At 47.1% G+C, this 19,344-nt stretch overlaps 1 protein-coding gene across 1 annotated transcript; it reads left to right on the plus strand.

Annotated features, from left to right (window-relative positions):
- Positions 1-12,337: 12,337 nt before the first annotated feature.
- On the plus strand, positions 12,338-18,218 carry LOC131697951 (SCAN domain-containing protein 3-like). Its single transcript, XM_058990026.1, has 2 exons — positions 12,338-14,060; positions 17,892-18,218. Exon 1 carries the CDS (start codon positions 13,051-13,053, stop codon positions 13,819-13,821), a length of 771 nt encoding a protein of 256 aa, XP_058846009.1. The 5' UTR covers positions 12,338-13,050; the 3' UTR covers positions 13,822-14,060; positions 17,892-18,218.
- Positions 18,219-19,344: the final 1,126 nt, after the last annotated feature.

Genomic DNA, 19,344 nt, shown 5'->3' on the forward strand with positions numbered 1-19,344 from the left:
AATAATACAAATGAAACAAAAGAAAGCACTGTTTTGGCTGTGCGCTACAGCCAACTAAGTGCAGTCTCTGGTCCTTGGTAGTCCCGCTTCTCTCTCTCTCTCTCTCTCTCTCTCTCTCTCTCTCTCACACACACACACACACACCCACCAGCTTATCTCTCTCTGCATTGCAGCACAGCAGCCGCAGCCCGTTATATATTTCTATCCAGGGCACACCCCCCGTGCACCAGCCACCAATCCCAAGCAGACACTTCTTCCCGCTCTTGATCCCCTGAAGTTGCAACATCTGGTCCCTTGATTCTGCCAACAATGTTGTAACTGAGGACACTCGCGCAGCAAGCCCAGCCCTGATTGGTGGAGATTCTTCCATCTCTGACGTCACTGAACACCTGATGCATTGAACTGTAGACCCTGGGTCACAGAACTTTCCCGAAACACGGCTACAGCAGACCCACGGTCGTTACAATACGTTAAAAGGGCCAAAGTGAGTATAAGCTAATTCCTGTTCCTTTAATTATGAATGTTTTCAGTGTTTTATTTCTAGGTTACAGCATACAAATAGAACATCCCCAAATATTACAAACCTCTATTAGTGCTTCTCAAAATGCATAACAAAATCATACAATCCAGATCACCATTCAACATTACAAGCAACATTATCTATTACCGTACCTGTTACTGCTGCGCAGACAGCATGTTTAGTAATATGAAGGAGCTGGAAAGCAACTGCTCCAGTCTGGGTTGAATTTGCATCTACAGTGTTTGCGCTTCTTTGAGTTTTCCGCCATGACTAATGTATATCTTTCGAAAAGCGAAAAATCCTGAGATCCCACAGTACTGTTGTGAGATCCTGAGCAGGTCTCTGAATTTAACTGTCTAGCGATGAATTTGTGAGAGTTGGCAATGCTGTAAATCACAGTGTAGGCTACTGTAGCTCAGAATAGCTGTGCCACAAACAGTATGGAATTACAGATGCAAATTATTCTATCAAACCTTGCTCCACCAGAAATATGCTGTTAGATAATATGGATGATTATAAAATAAAAAACACCATTGTATCCGTATCTTGTGGGAGCACAAACGTTACTATGTAACATTTTACTATAAACGTTACTATGTAACATGATTTCCATTACATGAGAATAGGTGTTAAAACTTCATGCTGATATTGGATTCAACTCTCACCAAGATAAGCACCAACTAAGACATAGCTTCTTTTACTGTAAACTAATGTGAACCATCTGCGTTTCCTTCCATCTGATGATGTAGATATCCTTCTGCCTGGTGTTGATAGCTGAAGTGTAATGCTGGCTCCAGGGATCAACCACAGTGCGGCCTCCCTAGCGCATCAGCATGACAACCGTCTGGACTGAGCTGAGTAGGGTACTTCTCAGGGGTCTTCAAGTGGGCACCTTCCATCCTTGGTGTTTCATTGACTAGCCCACGACACCTTAAGAGGGCTTGACAGTGATTCTGGCGTCCCAGCATCACCCCCCTCCGCCCCCCACTCAGCTAAGCCCAGCTTACTTACCTTCCTTTACATCAACGTTGCTTTCTTTCTACTGTGCTTGAGGTCCACAACCAGAATCTTTAGTCTCAACCAGAGCCAGTTACTGCACCTCTCTGCTGCTTCAGATAAGTTCTTCACTACTTATCACTTCGCAACTCTTGACCACTGAATCCGATGTCTCTGAGAAACTGGGTTGTGGAGTGTGCCACAAATCCTCGACAACCCACCTCCACTGGGTAAACCTGGACTCTCCATCCTCGCTGTTCCGCTTCAGCACCTAGTTGAGCATACCAAAGATTATTCCTTTCATACGCCTCATCCACAGCATCCTCCCATGGCACTGTTAACTCTACAAGGTGAACAAGGTGTGCTGATCCAGACCACAAGACAATATCACGTCGAAGGTTAGTGGTGACAATCTCAGATGGGAAAATGAGCCGTTGTCCAATATCTGCCAGCATTTTCCAGTCTCTAGCAGCTTCCAGTTGTTAGACGAGTTTTGGTTTTAATACCTTTTCTTGGAGATTGCTCCCCAGGACGGAGGAATGTTGTTCTTCGTGTGTCATATATTGCTGGCATTGGTGGCAACCTGTTGGTCATGCTGCGCTTGTCTTCCAATGCTAAGGCCAAACTTCACAGCACCTAGTTGTGACGCCAAGTAAACTGTCCTTGGCTAAGACCCACCTTACATCCTGTCAAAATGTGTCTTAATGTAGCTGGCAATGAACACATGAAGGACACCATGAATCCTCTGCTACCCACAGATTAAGGTTCTGTGGTGATGGGAGAACATCATATGTTGACCTGATGAGAAAACTGATCTTTCTCTGTTCCATTGTCCATAGATCTCGCCAGCCGCTCTTGCATTGTTCCACACTCTCCCGTCTCGTCCATTCTCCCTGCTTGGCCTGGGAAACTGCCTTTACACACCTCATCCTCTCCTCCTGCTTTTGTACCTCGTTGACTACCACATTTTACTATAAATGTTATTATGTGACATTTTACTATAAATGTTATGTAACATTTTACTATAAACGTTACTCTGTAACATTTTATTATAAACTGTGTAACATTTTACTATAAATGTTATTATGTAACATTTTACTATAAATGTATCTAACATTGTACTATAAACGTTACTATCTAACATTTTACAGTTTCTACTAACATTACTACAATCTCCTTTCATTTCACTTTTATGCATGTTAATTTATTTTTACATCTCCATCTACGTCACCTTCTTCACAAGGTTTTTAATGCGGATGGGACTTCCCATCCACGCTACTAAACAAAACATTAACAAAATTATAAACCATAACAATAACGGCAATAATAACACCGTGTAACAATTTTTTTTTGGTTCCTGGGTAGTAAGTGTTATTTCCTAATTGCTTATGCCCCAAAAGTATAGAAAATGGCTATTATTTCCCACAAACTTTGCTTTTGTGACCAGGACAGTGATATTTTGAAATTTACCTATTTTCCAGAACATTCCAGATAGATTCAGTGCTGAGTAAACTTGGAGTAACTTCTAGAACTTTCTAGAACTTTCCAGTAATATAAATAGTAGTATAAATACAGGGGCATTAAGCCCACCAGTTCAGTTTAGTTTCAGCTGCCTAAGTGGATACATATATGCATTTTTCTGAGATGGCATCAAGGTCATAGGAGACTTCAAAATGGTGGCATTCCTGATGGGTCTCCAAGGCGGTTTTACCAAGTTTCCCTGCTATCTTTGCCTTTGGGACAGCAGGGACACCAAGGCGCACTACCACAGGCGGGACTGGCCACAGCGGACCGAGTTCTCTGTGGGGAGGAACAACGTCAAGTGGGAGCCACTGGTGGACCCCCGGAAGGTGCTGATGCCACCACTGCACATCAAATTGGGCCTTATGAAACAATTTGTCAGAGCTCTAGATAAGGAGTCGGCAGCCTTCAAGTACCTTCAAGACTTCTTCCCTAAGCTGTCTTAGGCAAAGGTCAAAGCCGGTGTCTTCGTCGGACCACAGATAAAGAAGATCCTGGAGTGCAATGAATTCCCCAAGAAGCTCACTAGTAAGGAGAAAGCGGCTTGGAACAGCTTTGTCACAGTGGTTCGGGGCTTCCTGGGCAATCACAAGGCCGAAAACTATGTGGAGCTGGTTGAGACTCTGGTGAAGAACTACGGCACAATGGGCTGTAGGATGTCCCTCAAAGTCCATATCCTTGATGCTCATCTTGATAAATTCAAGGAGAACATGGGAGCGTACTCGGAGGAGCAAGGCGAGCGCTTCCACCAGGATATACTGGACTTTGAACGTCGCTACCAAGGACAGTATAACAAGAACATGATGGGAGACTACATTTGGGGGCTGATTCGTGAAAGTGATTTACAGTATAATCGTAAATCTCGAAAAACTACTCACTTCTAAATCTTTTGTAGTCCTTTTTGTATTACTTTAGTATACATACATGTTCATTTGGATTCATATGTTGTTTTTTTCTGACTTTATGTGAACGAAAAGACACAAATTCGCCCGTTTTCTCATTGGAAATAGGTCAATTTCAAAATATCACTGTCCTGGTCACAAAAGCAAAGTTTGTGGGGAATAATAGCGATTTTCTATACTTTTGAGGCATAAGCAATTAGGAAATAACACTTACTACCCAGGAACAAAAATTGTGTTACACGGTGTAATAATAATAATAATAATAATAATAATAATAATAATAATAATAATAATAATAATAATAATACAACAAAACAAATACAAAATAATAAATTGCACAGGGGTGGAGGGATACCCCATTCTAAACATAAATAATGTATTTCATGTGCAGGGCTCCTCGCCCTGCCACAGTCACACTTGCATTTTTCAATGTATCTGCGTAATCGCTTACCAAAGTCTCATGAAACTTGGTCTTCTTCTTCAAGTCTTCAGATTTTTGCAGCCCAATGTTGGCTGCATTGTTGGCCAATGTCAGAGGGTTCTACCAGGTCTGTCCTTGAGCAAGGCGTAGGCATTAGTGGCACTGTAGTAGGTGTTCCATCACACCCACTGTTTCAGGACAACCTTTCAGCGACTCACGACAGTGTGTAGGTGTTCAGTGTTCTCCACAGTGGCCATTTCCTGTGTGATCCAAGTGCCAGTCGCTCAATCGGTTCAAGACCTACATCCCCAAGAGGCTCTTTCTTATCCAGCATTCTCGCTCGAGTGATATACGCTTGTTTTCTTCTGATCCTTTGAAAGGGAGCACACTCTACACAAAACTGTGTGGTGCTTTTAACTGACTCAGTGTTAGGGCTTGGTTGTGTAAGGGGTGGCGTCCTTGTGATTTTAACTGACTCAGTGTTTGGTCATGGTTGTGTAAGGGGTGGCGTCCTTGTGATTTTAACTGACTCGGTGTTGGGTCATGGTTGTGTAAGGGGTGGCGTCCTTGTGATTTTAACTGACTCAGTGTTGGTTCGTGGTTGTGTAAGGGGTGGCATCCTTGTGATTTTAACTGACTCAGTGTTGGGTCATGGTTGTGTAAGGGGTGGCATACTCATGATTTTAACTGACTCAGTGTTGGGTCATGGTTGTGTAAGGGGTGGCATACTCATGATTTTAACTGACTCAGTGTTGGGTCATGGTTGTGTAAGGGGTGGCGTCCTTGTGATTTTAACTGACTCAGTGTTGGGTCATGGTTGTGTAAGGGGTGGCGTCCTTGTGATTTTAACTGACTCGGTGTTGGGTCATGGTTGTGTAAGGGGTGGCGTCCTTGTGATTTTAACTGACTCAGTGTTGGGTCATGGTTGTGTAAGGGGTGGCGTCCTTGTGATTTTAACTGACTCGGTGTTGGGTCATGGTTGTGTAAGGGGTGGCGTCCTTGTGATTTTAACTGACTCGGTGTTGGGTCATGGTTGTGTAAGGGGTGGCGTCCTTGTGATTTTAACTGACTCAGTGTTGGGTTGTGGTTGTGTAAGGGGTGGCGTCCTTGTGATTTTAACTGACTCAGTGTTGGGTCATGGTTGTGTAAGGGGTGGCGTCCTTGTGATTTTAACTGACTCAGTGTTGGGTTGTGGTTGTGTAAGGGGTGGCGTCCTTGTGATTTTAACTGACTCAGTGTTGGGTCATGGTTGTGTAAGGGGTGGCGTCCTTGTGATTTTAACTGACTCAGTGTTAGGGCTTGGTTGTGTAAGGGGTGGCATCCTTGTGATTTTAACTGACTCAGTGTTGGGTCGTGGTTGTGTAAGGGGTGGCATCCTTGTGATTTTAACTGACTCAGTGTTGGGTCATGGTTGTGTAAGGGGTGGTGTCCTTGTGATTTTAACTGACTCAGTGTTGGGTCATGGTTGTGTAAGGGGTGGCGTCCTTGTGATTTTAACTGACTCAGTGTTGGGTCATGGTTGTGTAAGGGGTGGCGTCCTTGTGATTTTAACTGACTCAGTGTTTGGTCATGGTTGTGTAAGGGGTGGCGTCCTTGTGATTTTAACTGACTCAGTGTTGGGTCATGGTTGTGTAAGGGGTGGCGTCCTTGTGATTTTAACTGACTCAGTGTTTGGTCATGGTTGTGTAAGGGGTGGCGTCCTTGTGATTTTAACTGACTCAGTGTTGGGTCATGGTTGTGTAAGGGGTGGCGTCCTTGTGATTTTAACTGACTCAGTGTTGGGTCATGGTTGTGTAAGGGGTGGCGTCCTTGTGATTTTAACTGACTCAGTGTTAGGGCTTGGTTGTGTAAGGGGTGGCATCCTTGTGATTTTAACTGACTCAGTGTTGGGTCGTGGTTGTGTAAGGGGTGGCATCCTTGTGATTTTAACTGACTCAGTGTTGGGTCATGGTTGTGTAAGGGGTGGTGTCCTTGTGATTTTAACTGACTCAGTGTTGGGTCATGGTTGTGTAAGGGGTGGCGTCCTTGTGATTTTAACTGACTCAGTGTTGGGTCATGGTTGTGTAAGGGGTGGCGTCCTTGTGATTTTAACTGACTCAGTGTTTGGTCATGGTTGTGTAAGGGGTGGCGTCCTTGTGATTTTAACTGACTCAGTGTTGGGTCATGGTTGTGTAAGGGGTGGCGTCCTTGTGATTTTAACTGACTCAGTGTTGGGTCATGGTTGTGTAAGGGGTGGCGTCCTTGTGATTTTAACTGACTCAGTGTTGGGTCATGGTTGTGTAAGGGGTGGCGTCCTTGTGATTTTAACTGACTCAGTGTTGGGTCATGGTTGTGTAAGGGGTGGCGTCCTTGTGATTTTAACTGACTCAGTGTTGGGTCATGGTTGTGTAAGGGGTGGCGTCCTTGTGATTTTAACTGACTCAGTGTTTGGTCATGGTTGTGTAAGGGGTGGCGTCCTTGTGATTTTAACTGACTCAGTGTTGGGTTGTGGTTGTGTAAGGGGTGGCGTCCTTGTGATTTTAACTGACTCAGTGTTGGGTCATGGTTGTGTAAGGGGTGGCGTCCTTGTGATTTTAACTGACTCAGTGTTAGGGCTTGGTTGTGTAAGGGGTGGCGTCCTTGTGATTTTAACTGACTCAGTGTTGGGTCATGGTTGTGTAAGGGGTGGCGTCCTTGTGATTTTAACTGACTCAGTGTTGGGTCATGGTTGTGTAAGGGGTGGCGTCCTTGTGATTTTAACTGACTCAGTGTTTGGTCATGGTTGTGTAAGGGGTGGCGTCCTTGTGATTTTAACTGACTCAGTGTTGGGTTGTGGTTGTGTAAGGGGTGGCGTCCTTGTGATTTTAACTGACTCAGTGTTGGGTCATGGTTGTGTAAGGGGTGGCGTCCTTGTGATTTTAACTGACTCAGTGTTAGGGCTTGGTTGTGTAAGGGGTGGCGTCCTTGTGATTTTAACTGACTCAGTGTTGGGTTGTGGTTGTGTAAGGGGTGGCGTCCTTGTGATTTTAACTGACTCAGTGTTTGGTCATGGTTGTGTAAGGGGTGGCGTCCTTGTGATTTTAACTGACTCAGTGTTGGGTCATGGTTGTGTAAGGGGTGGCGTCCTTGTGATTTTAACTGACTCAGTGTTTGGTCATGGTTGTGTAAGGGGTGGCGTCCTTGTGATTTTAACTGACTCAGTGTTGGGTCATGGTTGTGTAAGGGGTGGCGTCCTTGTGATTTTAACTGACTCAGTGTTTGGTCATGGTTGTGTAAGGGGTGGCGTCCTTGTGATTTTAACTGACTCAGTGATGGGTTGTGGTTGTGTAAGGGGTGGCGTCCTTGTGATTTTAACTGACTCAGTGTTGGGTCATGGTTGTGTAAGGGGTGGCGTCCTTGTGATTTTAACTGACTCAGTGTTTGGTCATGGTTGTGTAAGGGGTGGCGTCCTTGTGATTTTAACTGACTCAGTGTTGGGTCGTGGTTGTGTAAGGGGTGGCGTCCTTGTGATTTTAACTGACTCAGTGTTGGGTCATGGTTGTGTAAGGGGTGGCGTCCGTCTGCCAGCTGTTTAGTTCATTCCTTCATTGAGGCGACTTCTCTTGTGATGCAGGCCATTTGTCATTGAATTTATTATGTTTCTTTTAGTATTTTTAAGTTTTAAAATATAGTGCACAATCAAACAGAGTACCAGACATTATCAAACACATTTTCAATGCATTGCTGATAATAATATTGTTCCGTATTAACTTTCTTTATTGTATGAATGCGTATTTTCCTAACAACCCCCCAAAATAAAGTGAATTACATTGTCCCCACTTTCTCATTCTGGAAAAAACCTGCAAAACTGTGTCCTTTCCTATTCTAGCAGCCCCACATGCTTAACAGTACTGTATTAGGCAGGGGAGTTATTTACCCTTCATATTCCAATGTTAACAGGGTGGCATTGTGACAGGCAGGTTTCAAGCTAGTGTCTCTGCAGCTGTCCCTGCTTCCTCTACCATTCATGTGCTGTTCTGTTCATCCTATGCTGTGGGTCACATGGTCTGACTGCAGTGATAATGTTGCTAGTACTGATAAGAGGTAGGTAAATGGAATGTAGAGCCACTCCTTTGGAACATTTGTTCTTCCCTTGTTTTCACATTATGTTATCAGTCAGTGTGTAGGTAAAGACTGTCACCACTAGGTGGGGCTAGTACCTGCAAAAATGTGGTTTTAATTTCCTCTCTCTCTCTCTCTCTCTCTCTCTCTCTCTCTCTCTCTCTCCAATGACTTGTATGTCATACACTTGTCAGAACCAAAGTTAAAGTATCATGTTTAATACTTTCACAAAGCTATTTACCGTTTGATGGAATAAATACAATTCTACAGAAACTGTTCTACATTGTTATACACCATTACCAGCATAGTTTCCTGTATATCAAACGTCATGTAATCCATCAAAACAGACTTTAAAACATTCTTTAAATAGCTTTGTGACTAGGGGCAATGAAAATCACTTACGAGTTCAAGCTTTGTGAGTGGGGCTCAATACTTTTTGTTTGTTTTTTTTAAACCGCATTCTCTAAATAACTGGAGTCAAAGCTGTTTTTTGTTACTGCTTCTCTCATTCAAGATGACTTGATTTTGATGCAGGTGAATTTGGTGAGATGAGCCTTGCTGTTTGGTGAGATAGCATGCCTTGTAGTATAGAGACTGTCTACAGAGTTAGGAAGCGGTAGCATTCCTCTCCCCAGCCCCTCTCCCAGTGTTTCCAATCCTGACAGCTCCATCTTGTTTAACCGAGTTTCGTGAAGGGGTTTGCGAGAGAGAAAGCTCTGTCAGGGCTCACTGCTTTATGGACAGCTTGAGAAAAAGCATGTGGGATTGTAATGTAAAACATGTGGTCTGGAGCAGCTATCCATTATCACACACTGCGACAAGGGAGGAAGCACAAGGCCCTATCCCACAGTCACGTGCAGCTTCACACTGCAATGTCATCTACTTGGTGACTGTTTAGCACATTCTTTCATAATTCAGTTTGAATAAAGCTGCAGCATCCCTCAGTCACGTTGGGGTTTGTGCTTGAATATAATCCCTCGATGTGTGTGTGAGTTGCCAGTGCGCTGCTGTATGTATGAGAAAGAAAAGAAAGTTTGTTTAGAGTCCGGGATGACAATAAATATCAGATTGTAAACAGTAGATAATAAAACTGTAGTGAACCATATATATCACTAATGTGCATTTTAATGCATATCAATAATATGAATGTGTACTATAAGCAGGTGAAATGTAAAGCTACATTTGTACTGTAAAATGCAAGTCCTTGATAGTTTAAACCTGTGCACTATCAGGGAAACACTTGGCAGTCCAGTTTGTTTATGTTCCCCAAAGATATAGTTTAAAAGCTTACCTAAGCGGACAAACGTTTCAGCAAATGAAAGCGCAGCCAGAACATTTCTGTGTTTTTTTTTTGTTTGTTTTTGTTTGTTTAGTGATAACATCTTAATCTAGATAACTAAGCGAAGAACATTTCTGGCATGTCAAAACTATTTTTAGAACAGTATTGGGGAAGCAATACCTTTAAAAAAATGGAATTCAATTTGCTGTCCAATAACACAAGAAAAGGAAAATAAAGGACTATTTTTGAAACTGTATAGAAGCCAGGGTGGACTGTGGAATTACATTGCCATGGTTACAGGCTCTGTTAGTTGATTCTAGTGACTGATCTGCCTAATACTTGGATTGCGTTGGTGTTTGCAGTTGGAAGGGAGCAGAATAGCGATTGGTAAGTCAATTTGAATGCTTGTTAGCCGATGTAACTACATCAGCTGGTTGAAGTAATTCATTTTCTATAGTGTTCAGAGCTGTGGTAGATTGAAGTGAATTTAGATAGTGTATAAACTGCACCAGCTGTAGACATGCAGGACAGTATAAATTGACAAACAGTGTCTTTGAACACCAGCCGTTCTAAGCGGCAGCCAGAAGGGCCACACGTCCAAGGGCAGTCTGAGCTGTGGCAGTCAGAGCAAGGACAGGTGGAGCGAGGATCTTTTCCAAATCTCTCCCAATGGCTACCAGAGGCCTCATTCCCACTCTGACATCTAATGTGTTGATCCCCTGGACAAAGCGTGCTCACTCTTTCTCTTCGCCTAGAACACTGGTAAGTACCTGCTCCAGATACCACTGCTAACTCCTTCTCCCCCTACACTGTATGCTACAAACTTAAAAATCTCTTTTTTCAATTGTCGTTCTCTGACCAACAAATCTCTGCTTATCAATGAACTTATAACTGATACTAATCTTGATCTTCTCTGTCTAGCAGAAACCTGGCACTCTGTAAATGATAAGCACTCTCTACATCTATCCACCCCAAATGGCTTCTTGCTCTATGACAAGCCACACTTCACTGGTAGAGGTGGGGGCACTGCTGTTATTGCTAACTCTGTGCTTGCCGCCTCAACTCTCTCTTTCCCAGCAAGCTCCCCTCTCCCATGTCCCTCGCCCTTGTTGTTATCTATCATCCACCAAAGAATAACTCTGCTTTTATTGTGGAGTTCTCGCAGTTCCTCTCCCTAATCTGCATTCAGCTGACAAAAATTCTACTCCTAGCTGATTTCAACATTCATGTCGATTTGCCTTCTTCCCCTCTAGTGACCGACTTTGTCACGCTGCTGGACTGTCTCGGACTCTCTCAATCTGTCAGAATTCCCAGTCACACCCGTGGACAAACCCTGGATTGACTCATCACCAAGGGTCTTGATATCTCCAATCTCTCAGTCTCAGGTATCGCTCTCTCTGTGACCATTTCTTAATCACTGCCAATATTAATCTTCCCGCACCTTCAGCTACTACTGATACTGTTACTTCCTTCCATCCCAAAAATCTGCTAAATCCTATGATACACTCAGAATGTGTCTCTTCTTCCCCTCTGACTGGAACTCTTTCATCTTCGGTCGATGATGTGGTGTCCCTCTACAACGCCACCTTTACTCAGATCATCAACACTGTTGCCCCGCTTACAACGAGAACAGTGAAGAAACATCACAACTGTTCATGGTATACCCTCAAACTTTGACTGCTTAAGTCTGCCTGCTGCAGGTCTGAGTGCAGATGGAGGTCGTCTGGACTAACAGTTCACAGAGAGATTTGGACCGATCACCTCAGTAGCTACAGACATGCGCTAGCTGCTGCCAGGGTGAAATACTTCTCTGAAATCCTATCCATGGGACACGGTAAACCAAATATTCTCTTCAAAACCATTGATCAAATCCTGCATCCAGCCATCGATAAATCCATCTCCCATTCATCCTCCTCTCCTCCTGCCATGATTTCTCCTCTTTCTTTTGGAACAAAATTGACACCATTTATTCTACGCTCTCCTGCCACAAACCCAGTATAGTACTTGACCACCTCGATTCCCCTCCAATTGCCCCTCCTCCTCTCTCTTCCTTCTCTCCTCTCTCCATTACTGATGTCTCCAGCCTGTTGTTGAAATCAACTACTGCCACGTACCCCTTGGACCCCTGGCCAACAAATCTTGTCTGTCTCTGTGCTTCTGACCTTGCTCCTTCCATTATACACACTCTCAACCTGTCCCTGGTTTCAGGCCTGGTTCCTGCTGCCCTCAAGACTGCCCAAGTAACTCCAGTGCTAAAAAAAAAACTTCCTTGACCCGGCTGTCTTATCTAACTTCCATCCCATATCCAATCTTCCTTTTCTCTCCAAAACTCTTGAAAGGGCTGTAGCCATCCAGCTGATGAAACATCTCACAGATAACAATCTGTTTGAATCTCTGCAGTCTGGCTTCCGGTCGCATCACAGTACCGAAACTGCTCTGCTCCGGATTGTAAATGATCTTCTGCTTAATGCTGATGCTGCTGCTCCCTCTGTCCTTGTCCTCCTTGACCTAACTGCTGCTTTTGATACCATAGATCATAACATTCTTCTTGACCGCTGTGACAGAAATACAATGAGTTCTGGTGATAAATCTTCCTCCCGACCTGTGAGGGCGCTAAAGAACGGGAGGAGAAGTATCTGGAAGGGCTGGCCTGACAGTTCGTTTCCGGGACCGGGAAGTGGGTCAGCCTGGAAGGAAGCGAGACTCTGTTGTAAGACCGTATTGATTTGACAGGTAAACAAGGGGCAGCTGCAAGTAAAAAGGCAGCTGCAACCGTTTACCTAGATATCATGCGGGATTACATATAGGGGCCAGGGTAACGCTGTTCTTTTCCTTCGTTTGGGTTAAACGGGAGAGAGAGAAGGACTGAGAGAGGAGCTCTCAATAACGAAAATAAAAGAGACGTGATACGTGTTTTTGGTGTTGTGTTTGTCTGTGTGGTAATTGTTTGTGTTTTACTTCACCAGACAGTTAGAGCACATCTCCGGAGCTGTCGCCGAGGGTCAGCACAATCCGGAGCACCACTGCACTAAACGTCACGGAAATACTTGTGTTTGCACTAAGCACCAGCACGACTGCACTCACCCAGGACTGGTGACCGTGTGTTCTTTTTTGTTCGGGACTGTGCCCTGTTTTGTTATCCCCGTGCTTTACACATTGGTGTGTATAGCCGGGGGTTTATTAGTTAACGGTCACCAGACCTGGATTATAAATAAAACACCATTTTTCCACTGTATACCGTTGTCTGCCTGTTCACTCCTGCATCGCATCACCGCTACACCTGTTCCCCTTCACTAGCCACTTTGCCACACGTGGTGTCAGATCCGGGATCATGGATCGCAACGCACTGGCGGAGCTGCTGCAGGCGCTGGAGAGCAGACGCGACGCAGAGGAGAGGAGGAGGGAGGAGCGCTACACGGCGCTCATTGAACGGGTAGGGCTGGCCGTTGCCGCAGCAACGACCCCTACCACAACACCGCTGATGTCGCCCCCGAAGGCACGGGCAATGAAGATGTCGGCGGAGGATGACCCGGAGGCGTATTTGGTGGCGTTCGAGCGGCTGGCTACCGCGGCGGCTTGGCCGCGGGAGTTCTGGGCCAGCCAGTTGGGACCCTGCCTGATTGGGGAGGCTCAGGCAGCCTACCAAGCCATGAGCGACCATCACGCCACCGAGTATGACCTGGTCAAGCAGGCTATCCTCCGCCGGCTGAACATCACCACGGAGACCCACCGGGCGCGGTTTAGGGAGTACCGGAGAGCCCCGGAGACACGCCCCAGGGTGGTTGCAGAGCGGTTGTGCGACCACATGGTGCATTGGCTGACCCCCGGGAAGAAGACCGCCCAGCAGATGGGGGAAGCCATTGTGGTAGAGCAATTTTGCCATGTGGTCGGCGCCGAAACCCAGGCGTGGATACGGCGCCACAACCCCGACACCCTGGAGGAGGCGGTCAAATTGGCTGAAGACTTCGAAGACTCCCTGACTTCTGCCCGGATCGGGATCCTGTCGGCCCCTGCCCTTCGGAGCAGCCGACCTCTCCCTCCCTCTCCTCCAACACCACCACCACCACCCCCCCCCCGCGTTCCAGGGACCCAGACCTCCTAGAACACCGACCCCATTGGGCCCCCTTGCCTCCCCCCCATGGAGACCAAGGTTGGCCCCCAGCTGGGGTAGAGGTGCTGCCCCTGCCCCGTTGCCATACCAGCAGCGGGACAGATTTATGACCTATGCCCCCTCTGTCCCTCCTATCTGTTTTAGGTGCCACCAGCCGGGACATCTGGCCAGGTCATGCCCCGCTGCCATGGAGTGTGACGTGGCCGCGTGCAATTGGGCACCTGAAACTGGTAAGCGTGGGGAAAATGGTCGGGAGGGGCCTTGTTTGATTAATGTTGTGTTAGGGAATGTGAAAACCCACGCATTAGTGGACACAGGGTGTGAGCAGACTTTGATTAGGACAGCTCTCCTGGGCGGTGTGTCGTGGCGGCCACGAGGTCAGGTGGCCATCTCCTGTATCCATGGAGATACGGCGGCATACCCCACATTAAAAGTATATTTATCGGTAGGACCGATAAAACGTCACCTTGTAGTCGGGGTGGCGGAAAGGTTGCCACACCCAGTTATTCTGGGTCGAGACTGGCCAAAATTCAAAGAATTGATGCAAATAATGGCAGTCTCAGCCACACACGTAAACGTGGCAGAGAAAAAAAAAAGGAACGAATTGGTGATGTGTTTCCTTTTCACACTGAAATGTTTTCCCCTCTTTTCCGTCCTAGAAAAACAAATAAGGAGAGACGGACCGCGAAATGGGAGGGAGCATTTGTGAGACAAGGCTGGGGTCTGGTGGGAGAGTGCTGCAAGGGTAACAAACGCCAGTCGAAGGGAGTGGGAACGCAGTGTGACCGAGAGAGCGAGGTTACTGGACCGACCAGAGCAGAGGTTATTCCGGCCCCTCTCAATGTACCGGACCCGTGGTACTCAAGCGCGGACCTAGTGTGGGGCCAACATAATGACCCGTCACTGGTGCACGCTTGGGGGCAGGTCCGGTCCATTGAAGGTAAGGATGTTGACGGCGCTGGGGCGCTAGTATATCCACATTTCAGTATCAAGGGGCAATTACTATATAGGGTAAACCTAGCCGCGGGCACAGGACAGCCTGTAACACAATTGTTGGTTCCCCCGTCTTGTCGGACCGAGGTCATGAGGCTGGCGCATGATATCCCTTTTGCGGGGCACCTCGGAGCCGAGAAGACGAGGGAACGGATATTGGCTCGATTCTATTGGGTAGGTCTTCATACTGATGTGTCGAGATATGTAGCCACATGCCCAGACTGCCAGCGAGTAGCGCCGGGTCGAGTGCGCCCCGCTCCTTTGGTCCCACTGCCGATTATTTCCACTCCTTTTGAACGCATTGCAATGGACATAGTGGGCCCTTTGCTACCTTCTGACTCAGGGTATACGCATATATTAGTGGTGGTGGATTATGCAACGCGATACCCGGAGGCAGTTCCATTGAGGTCCACTAGTGCCGCTGCAATAGCCACCGAGTTAGCGCAGATTATGGCTAGAGTAGGGATCCCCAAGGAGATTTTGACCGATCACGGAACCAATTTTCTGTCCAATACGTTACAGCAGGTGTACAAAATATTGAAAATACGTCCCATCAGGACGTCCGTTTATCATCCACAATCGGACGGTCTGGTGGAACGTTTTAATCAGACCTTAAAGTCGATGCTGAGGCGATTTGTAACACAAGAGCAGAAACATTGGGCATCGCTTCTTCCCTACCTCCTTTTTGCAGTGAGAGAAGTGCCGCAGAGTTCAACGGGGTTCTCCCCTTTTGAGCTCCTGTACGGCCGGCAGCCTCGCGGCATTCTCGACCTGCTGAGAGAGGGGTGGGAGGAGCACAAAGGCTCGTCCAAAAATGTAGTGAAGTATGTGCTCCTACTAAGGGATCGCCTGGATTTGGTCGGTCGTTTGGCCCAAGACAACCTCAGATCGGCTCAGCACCGACAGCAGCAGCATTACAACAAAAATGCACGGATTCGAACCTTTCGACCAGGGGACAAGGTAATGCTGCTACTTCCCTCATCAGAATCAAAACTGTGTGCTAAATGGCAGGGGCCGTATGAGGTGATTCGGGCTATAGGGAAAGTAAATTATGAAATTAGACAGCCCGATCGCCGGAATGAACGTGAAATTTACCATGTTAATTTGTTAAAGCCCTGGCAGGCACGGGAGGTCTTATTTATAGCCCCAGGCAATATGGAGGATGATTTAGGTCCCTGTCCAGAGACCCCGAGCACAAGAGCGATTTCGATGGGGGAACAGTTGGTTCCGGATCAGCAAAGAGAGCTGCGTAAGCTTATTGAGGAGTTCAGCGATGTTTTTTCTGATGTGCCCGGCAGAACCAACTTAGTTGAATATGACATTATCTCTCCACCAGGTGTCACAGTGCGAGAGAGACCGTACCGGATCCCGGAAAGTCGACGAAGTGGCGTGCGCAAAGAGGTATGGGATATGCTCGAGCTTGGGGTAATTGAACCTTCCAGGAGCGAGTGGTGCAGCCCCATTGTCATAGTGGCTAAGAAAGACGGCACCAACCGCTTCTGCGTAGATTTCAGAAAGGTGAACGCTATTGCTAAGTTCGATGCGTATCCCATGCCTCGGGTCGACGAGCTTTTAGACAGACTGGGAAAAGCGAGGTTTATTTCCACTCTGGACCTGACGAAGGGATACTGGCAAATCCCTTTAACCCGCAGCTCCAGAGAGAAAACCGCATTTTCAACACCAGAAGGGCTGTTCCACTTTAAAACCATGCCATTTGGGCTACATGGTGCGCCCGCTGCCTTTCAGAGACTGATGGACCAGGTTTTACGCCCACATCATGAATATGCAGCAGCGTATATTGATGACGTGGTGATTTACAGCTCCACCTGGCGAGAGCATTTGGCTAGGGTTGCAGCCGTCCTTCAGTCTCTAAGGGCAGCCCGGCTGACAGCTAACTTGAGAAAATGTGCGTTTGCCAAAACAGAGACTCAATATTTGGGATTTGTAATGGGAAATGGAAGGGTGAAACCTGTGGTCACCAAAATCCAGGCTTTGGTTGATGCAGCGATCCCCAAAACCAAGACTCAGGTGAGGTCACTACTGGGCTTAGCCGGTTATTACCGCCGCTTCATCCCCGAGTACGCCACAGTGGTTAACCCGTTAGTCGACCTCACCAAAAAGAGTGCTCCAAATTTAATTAAATGGTCAGCTGAGTGTCAGGGGGCGTTTGATACGATTAAGCGTAAACTTTGCCAGGCCCCCACTCTTATTACCCCAGATTTCACCAAGAGATTCATCCTCCACACCGACGCCTCGGATGTAGGTTTGGGTGCAGTCTTGTCCCAAAAAGTAGCTGGAGTAGAACACCCGATATTGTACCTGAGCAAAAAAATGTTACCTCGGGAACGTAACTACTCCGTAGTCGAAAAAGAGTGTTTGGCCATTAAATGGGCTACTCACTCTTTACGATACTACCTGCTGGGACACTCATTTGATCTTGTCACAGACCACGCCCCACTCACGTGGTTAAGCACAATGAAGGATAGCAATGCCCGGATAACTCGGTGGTATCTGGCGTTGCAGCCCTTCATGTACCATATGGTACACCGTGCGGGGAAAGACCACCAAAATGCGGATTATTTTTCCCGGGAGGGGGGAGCAATGGGAAAGGTAGATTTAGCCGAGTGTTCCTTCGGCTCCACTCTGAGCGGTGGGATATGTGACAGAAATACAATGAGTTCTGGTGATAAATCTTCCTCCCGACCTGTGAGGGCGCTAAAGAACGGGAGGAGAAGTATCTGGAAGGGCTGGCCTGACAGTTCGTTTCCGGGACCGGGAAGTGGGTCAGCCTGGAAGGAAGCGAGACTCTGTTGTAAGACCGTATTGATTTGACAGGTAAACAAGGGGCAGCTGCAAGTAAAAAGGCAGCTGCAACCGTTTACCTAGATATCATGCGGGATTACATATAGGGGCCAGGGTAACGCTGTTCTTTTCCTTCGTTTGGGTTAAACGGGAGAGAGAGAAGGACTGAGAGAGGAGCTCTCAATAACGAAAATAAAAGAGACGTGATACGTGTTTTTGGTGTTGTGTTTGTCTGTGTGGTAATTGTTTGTGTTTTACTTCACCAGACAGTTAGAGCACATCTCCGGAGCTGTCGCCGAGGGTCAGCACAATCCGGAGCACCACTGCACTAAACGTCACGGAAATACTTGTGTTTGCACTAAGCACCAGCACGACTGCACTCACCCAGGACTGGTGACCGTGTGTTCTTTTTTGTTCGGGACTGTGCCCTGTTTTGTTATCCCCGTGCTTTACACATTGGTGTGTATAGCCGGGGGTTTATTAGTTAACGGTCACCAGACCTGGATTATAAATAAAACACCATTTTTCCACTGTATACCGTTGTCTGCCTGTTCACTCCTGCATCGCATCACCGCTACACCTGTTCCCCTTCACTAGCCACTTTGCCACACCGCCTTCAGAAGTATGCTTGGATCTCTGGAACCTGTCTCTCCTGGCTGTCCTCTTACCTATCTGGACGCATGTAGTCTGTTTTTTATGATGGAAGCAGTGCTGACCCAAACCTGGTCACTTGCGGTGTCCCTCAAGGGTCTGTTCTTGGGCCTCTTCTCTTCAACATCTACATGCTTCCCTTGGGTCACCTCATCCGCCAACATAGCCTCATGTTTCACTCCTACACAGATGACACCCAGCTCTACTTAAAACTAGACCCTGGATGTCACTCTGCCATGGACCGGCTCTCAGCTTGCATCCAAGACATCGAGGTCTGGATGTCTGCCAGTTTTCTTCAGCTCAACATTAACAAATCTGAACTTCTAGTAGGATTGAAAACTCAACTCAAGAATCTCAATATTGCTTCCTTGAACCTTGGAAACTGTCTGCTGCTGCCTTCCCCCACTATATGAAGCCTTGGTGTACTTCTGGATAGTAACCTCTCCTTTGATGCCCAAATCTCTTCTGTAGTCAAATCCTCCTTCTACCACCACCAAAACATCTCAAAGGTCTGTCCCTACCTTTCCCTCCCGGATGCGTCACGCACCATAAATCCATTACAGCTGGTTCAAAATGCCGCTGCTAGGATCCTTACCAGATGTATCACCTCCACCAGCAGAGGAAGAATGCCTGCTGTCCCCATGTCCACCAGCAGAGGGAGAATGCCTGCTGTCCCCATCTCCACCAGCAGAGGGAAAATGACTGCTGTCCCCATCTCCACCAGCAGAGGAAGAATGCCAGTCCCCTACAAGAAAGGCAGAGCCGCACCAGTCCCCTGCAAGAGAGGCAGAGCAGCACCAGTCCCCTGCAAAAAGGGGAGACTACACGCTGCTCCCACCTCCGTCTCCAGGAGACTACACGCTGCTCCCACCTCCATCGCCAGGAGACTACACGCTGCTCCCACCTTCGTCGCCAGGAGACTACACGCTGCTCCCACCTTCACCGGCAAGAGCAGAGCAGCCGGAGCTGCCTCTACCTCCACCACCTCCTCCGCCAGGAGCAGAGCAGCAGGAGCTGCCTCTGCCTCCATCACCATCAGGGGGAGAGGAGCAGGAGCTTCCTCTCCCT

Source organism: Acipenser ruthenus, chromosome 17, assembly GCF_902713425.1.
Source record: "Acipenser ruthenus chromosome 17, fAciRut3.2 maternal haplotype, whole genome shotgun sequence".
NCBI classification, from domain to species: Eukaryota; Metazoa; Chordata; class Actinopteri; order Acipenseriformes; family Acipenseridae; genus Acipenser; species Acipenser ruthenus.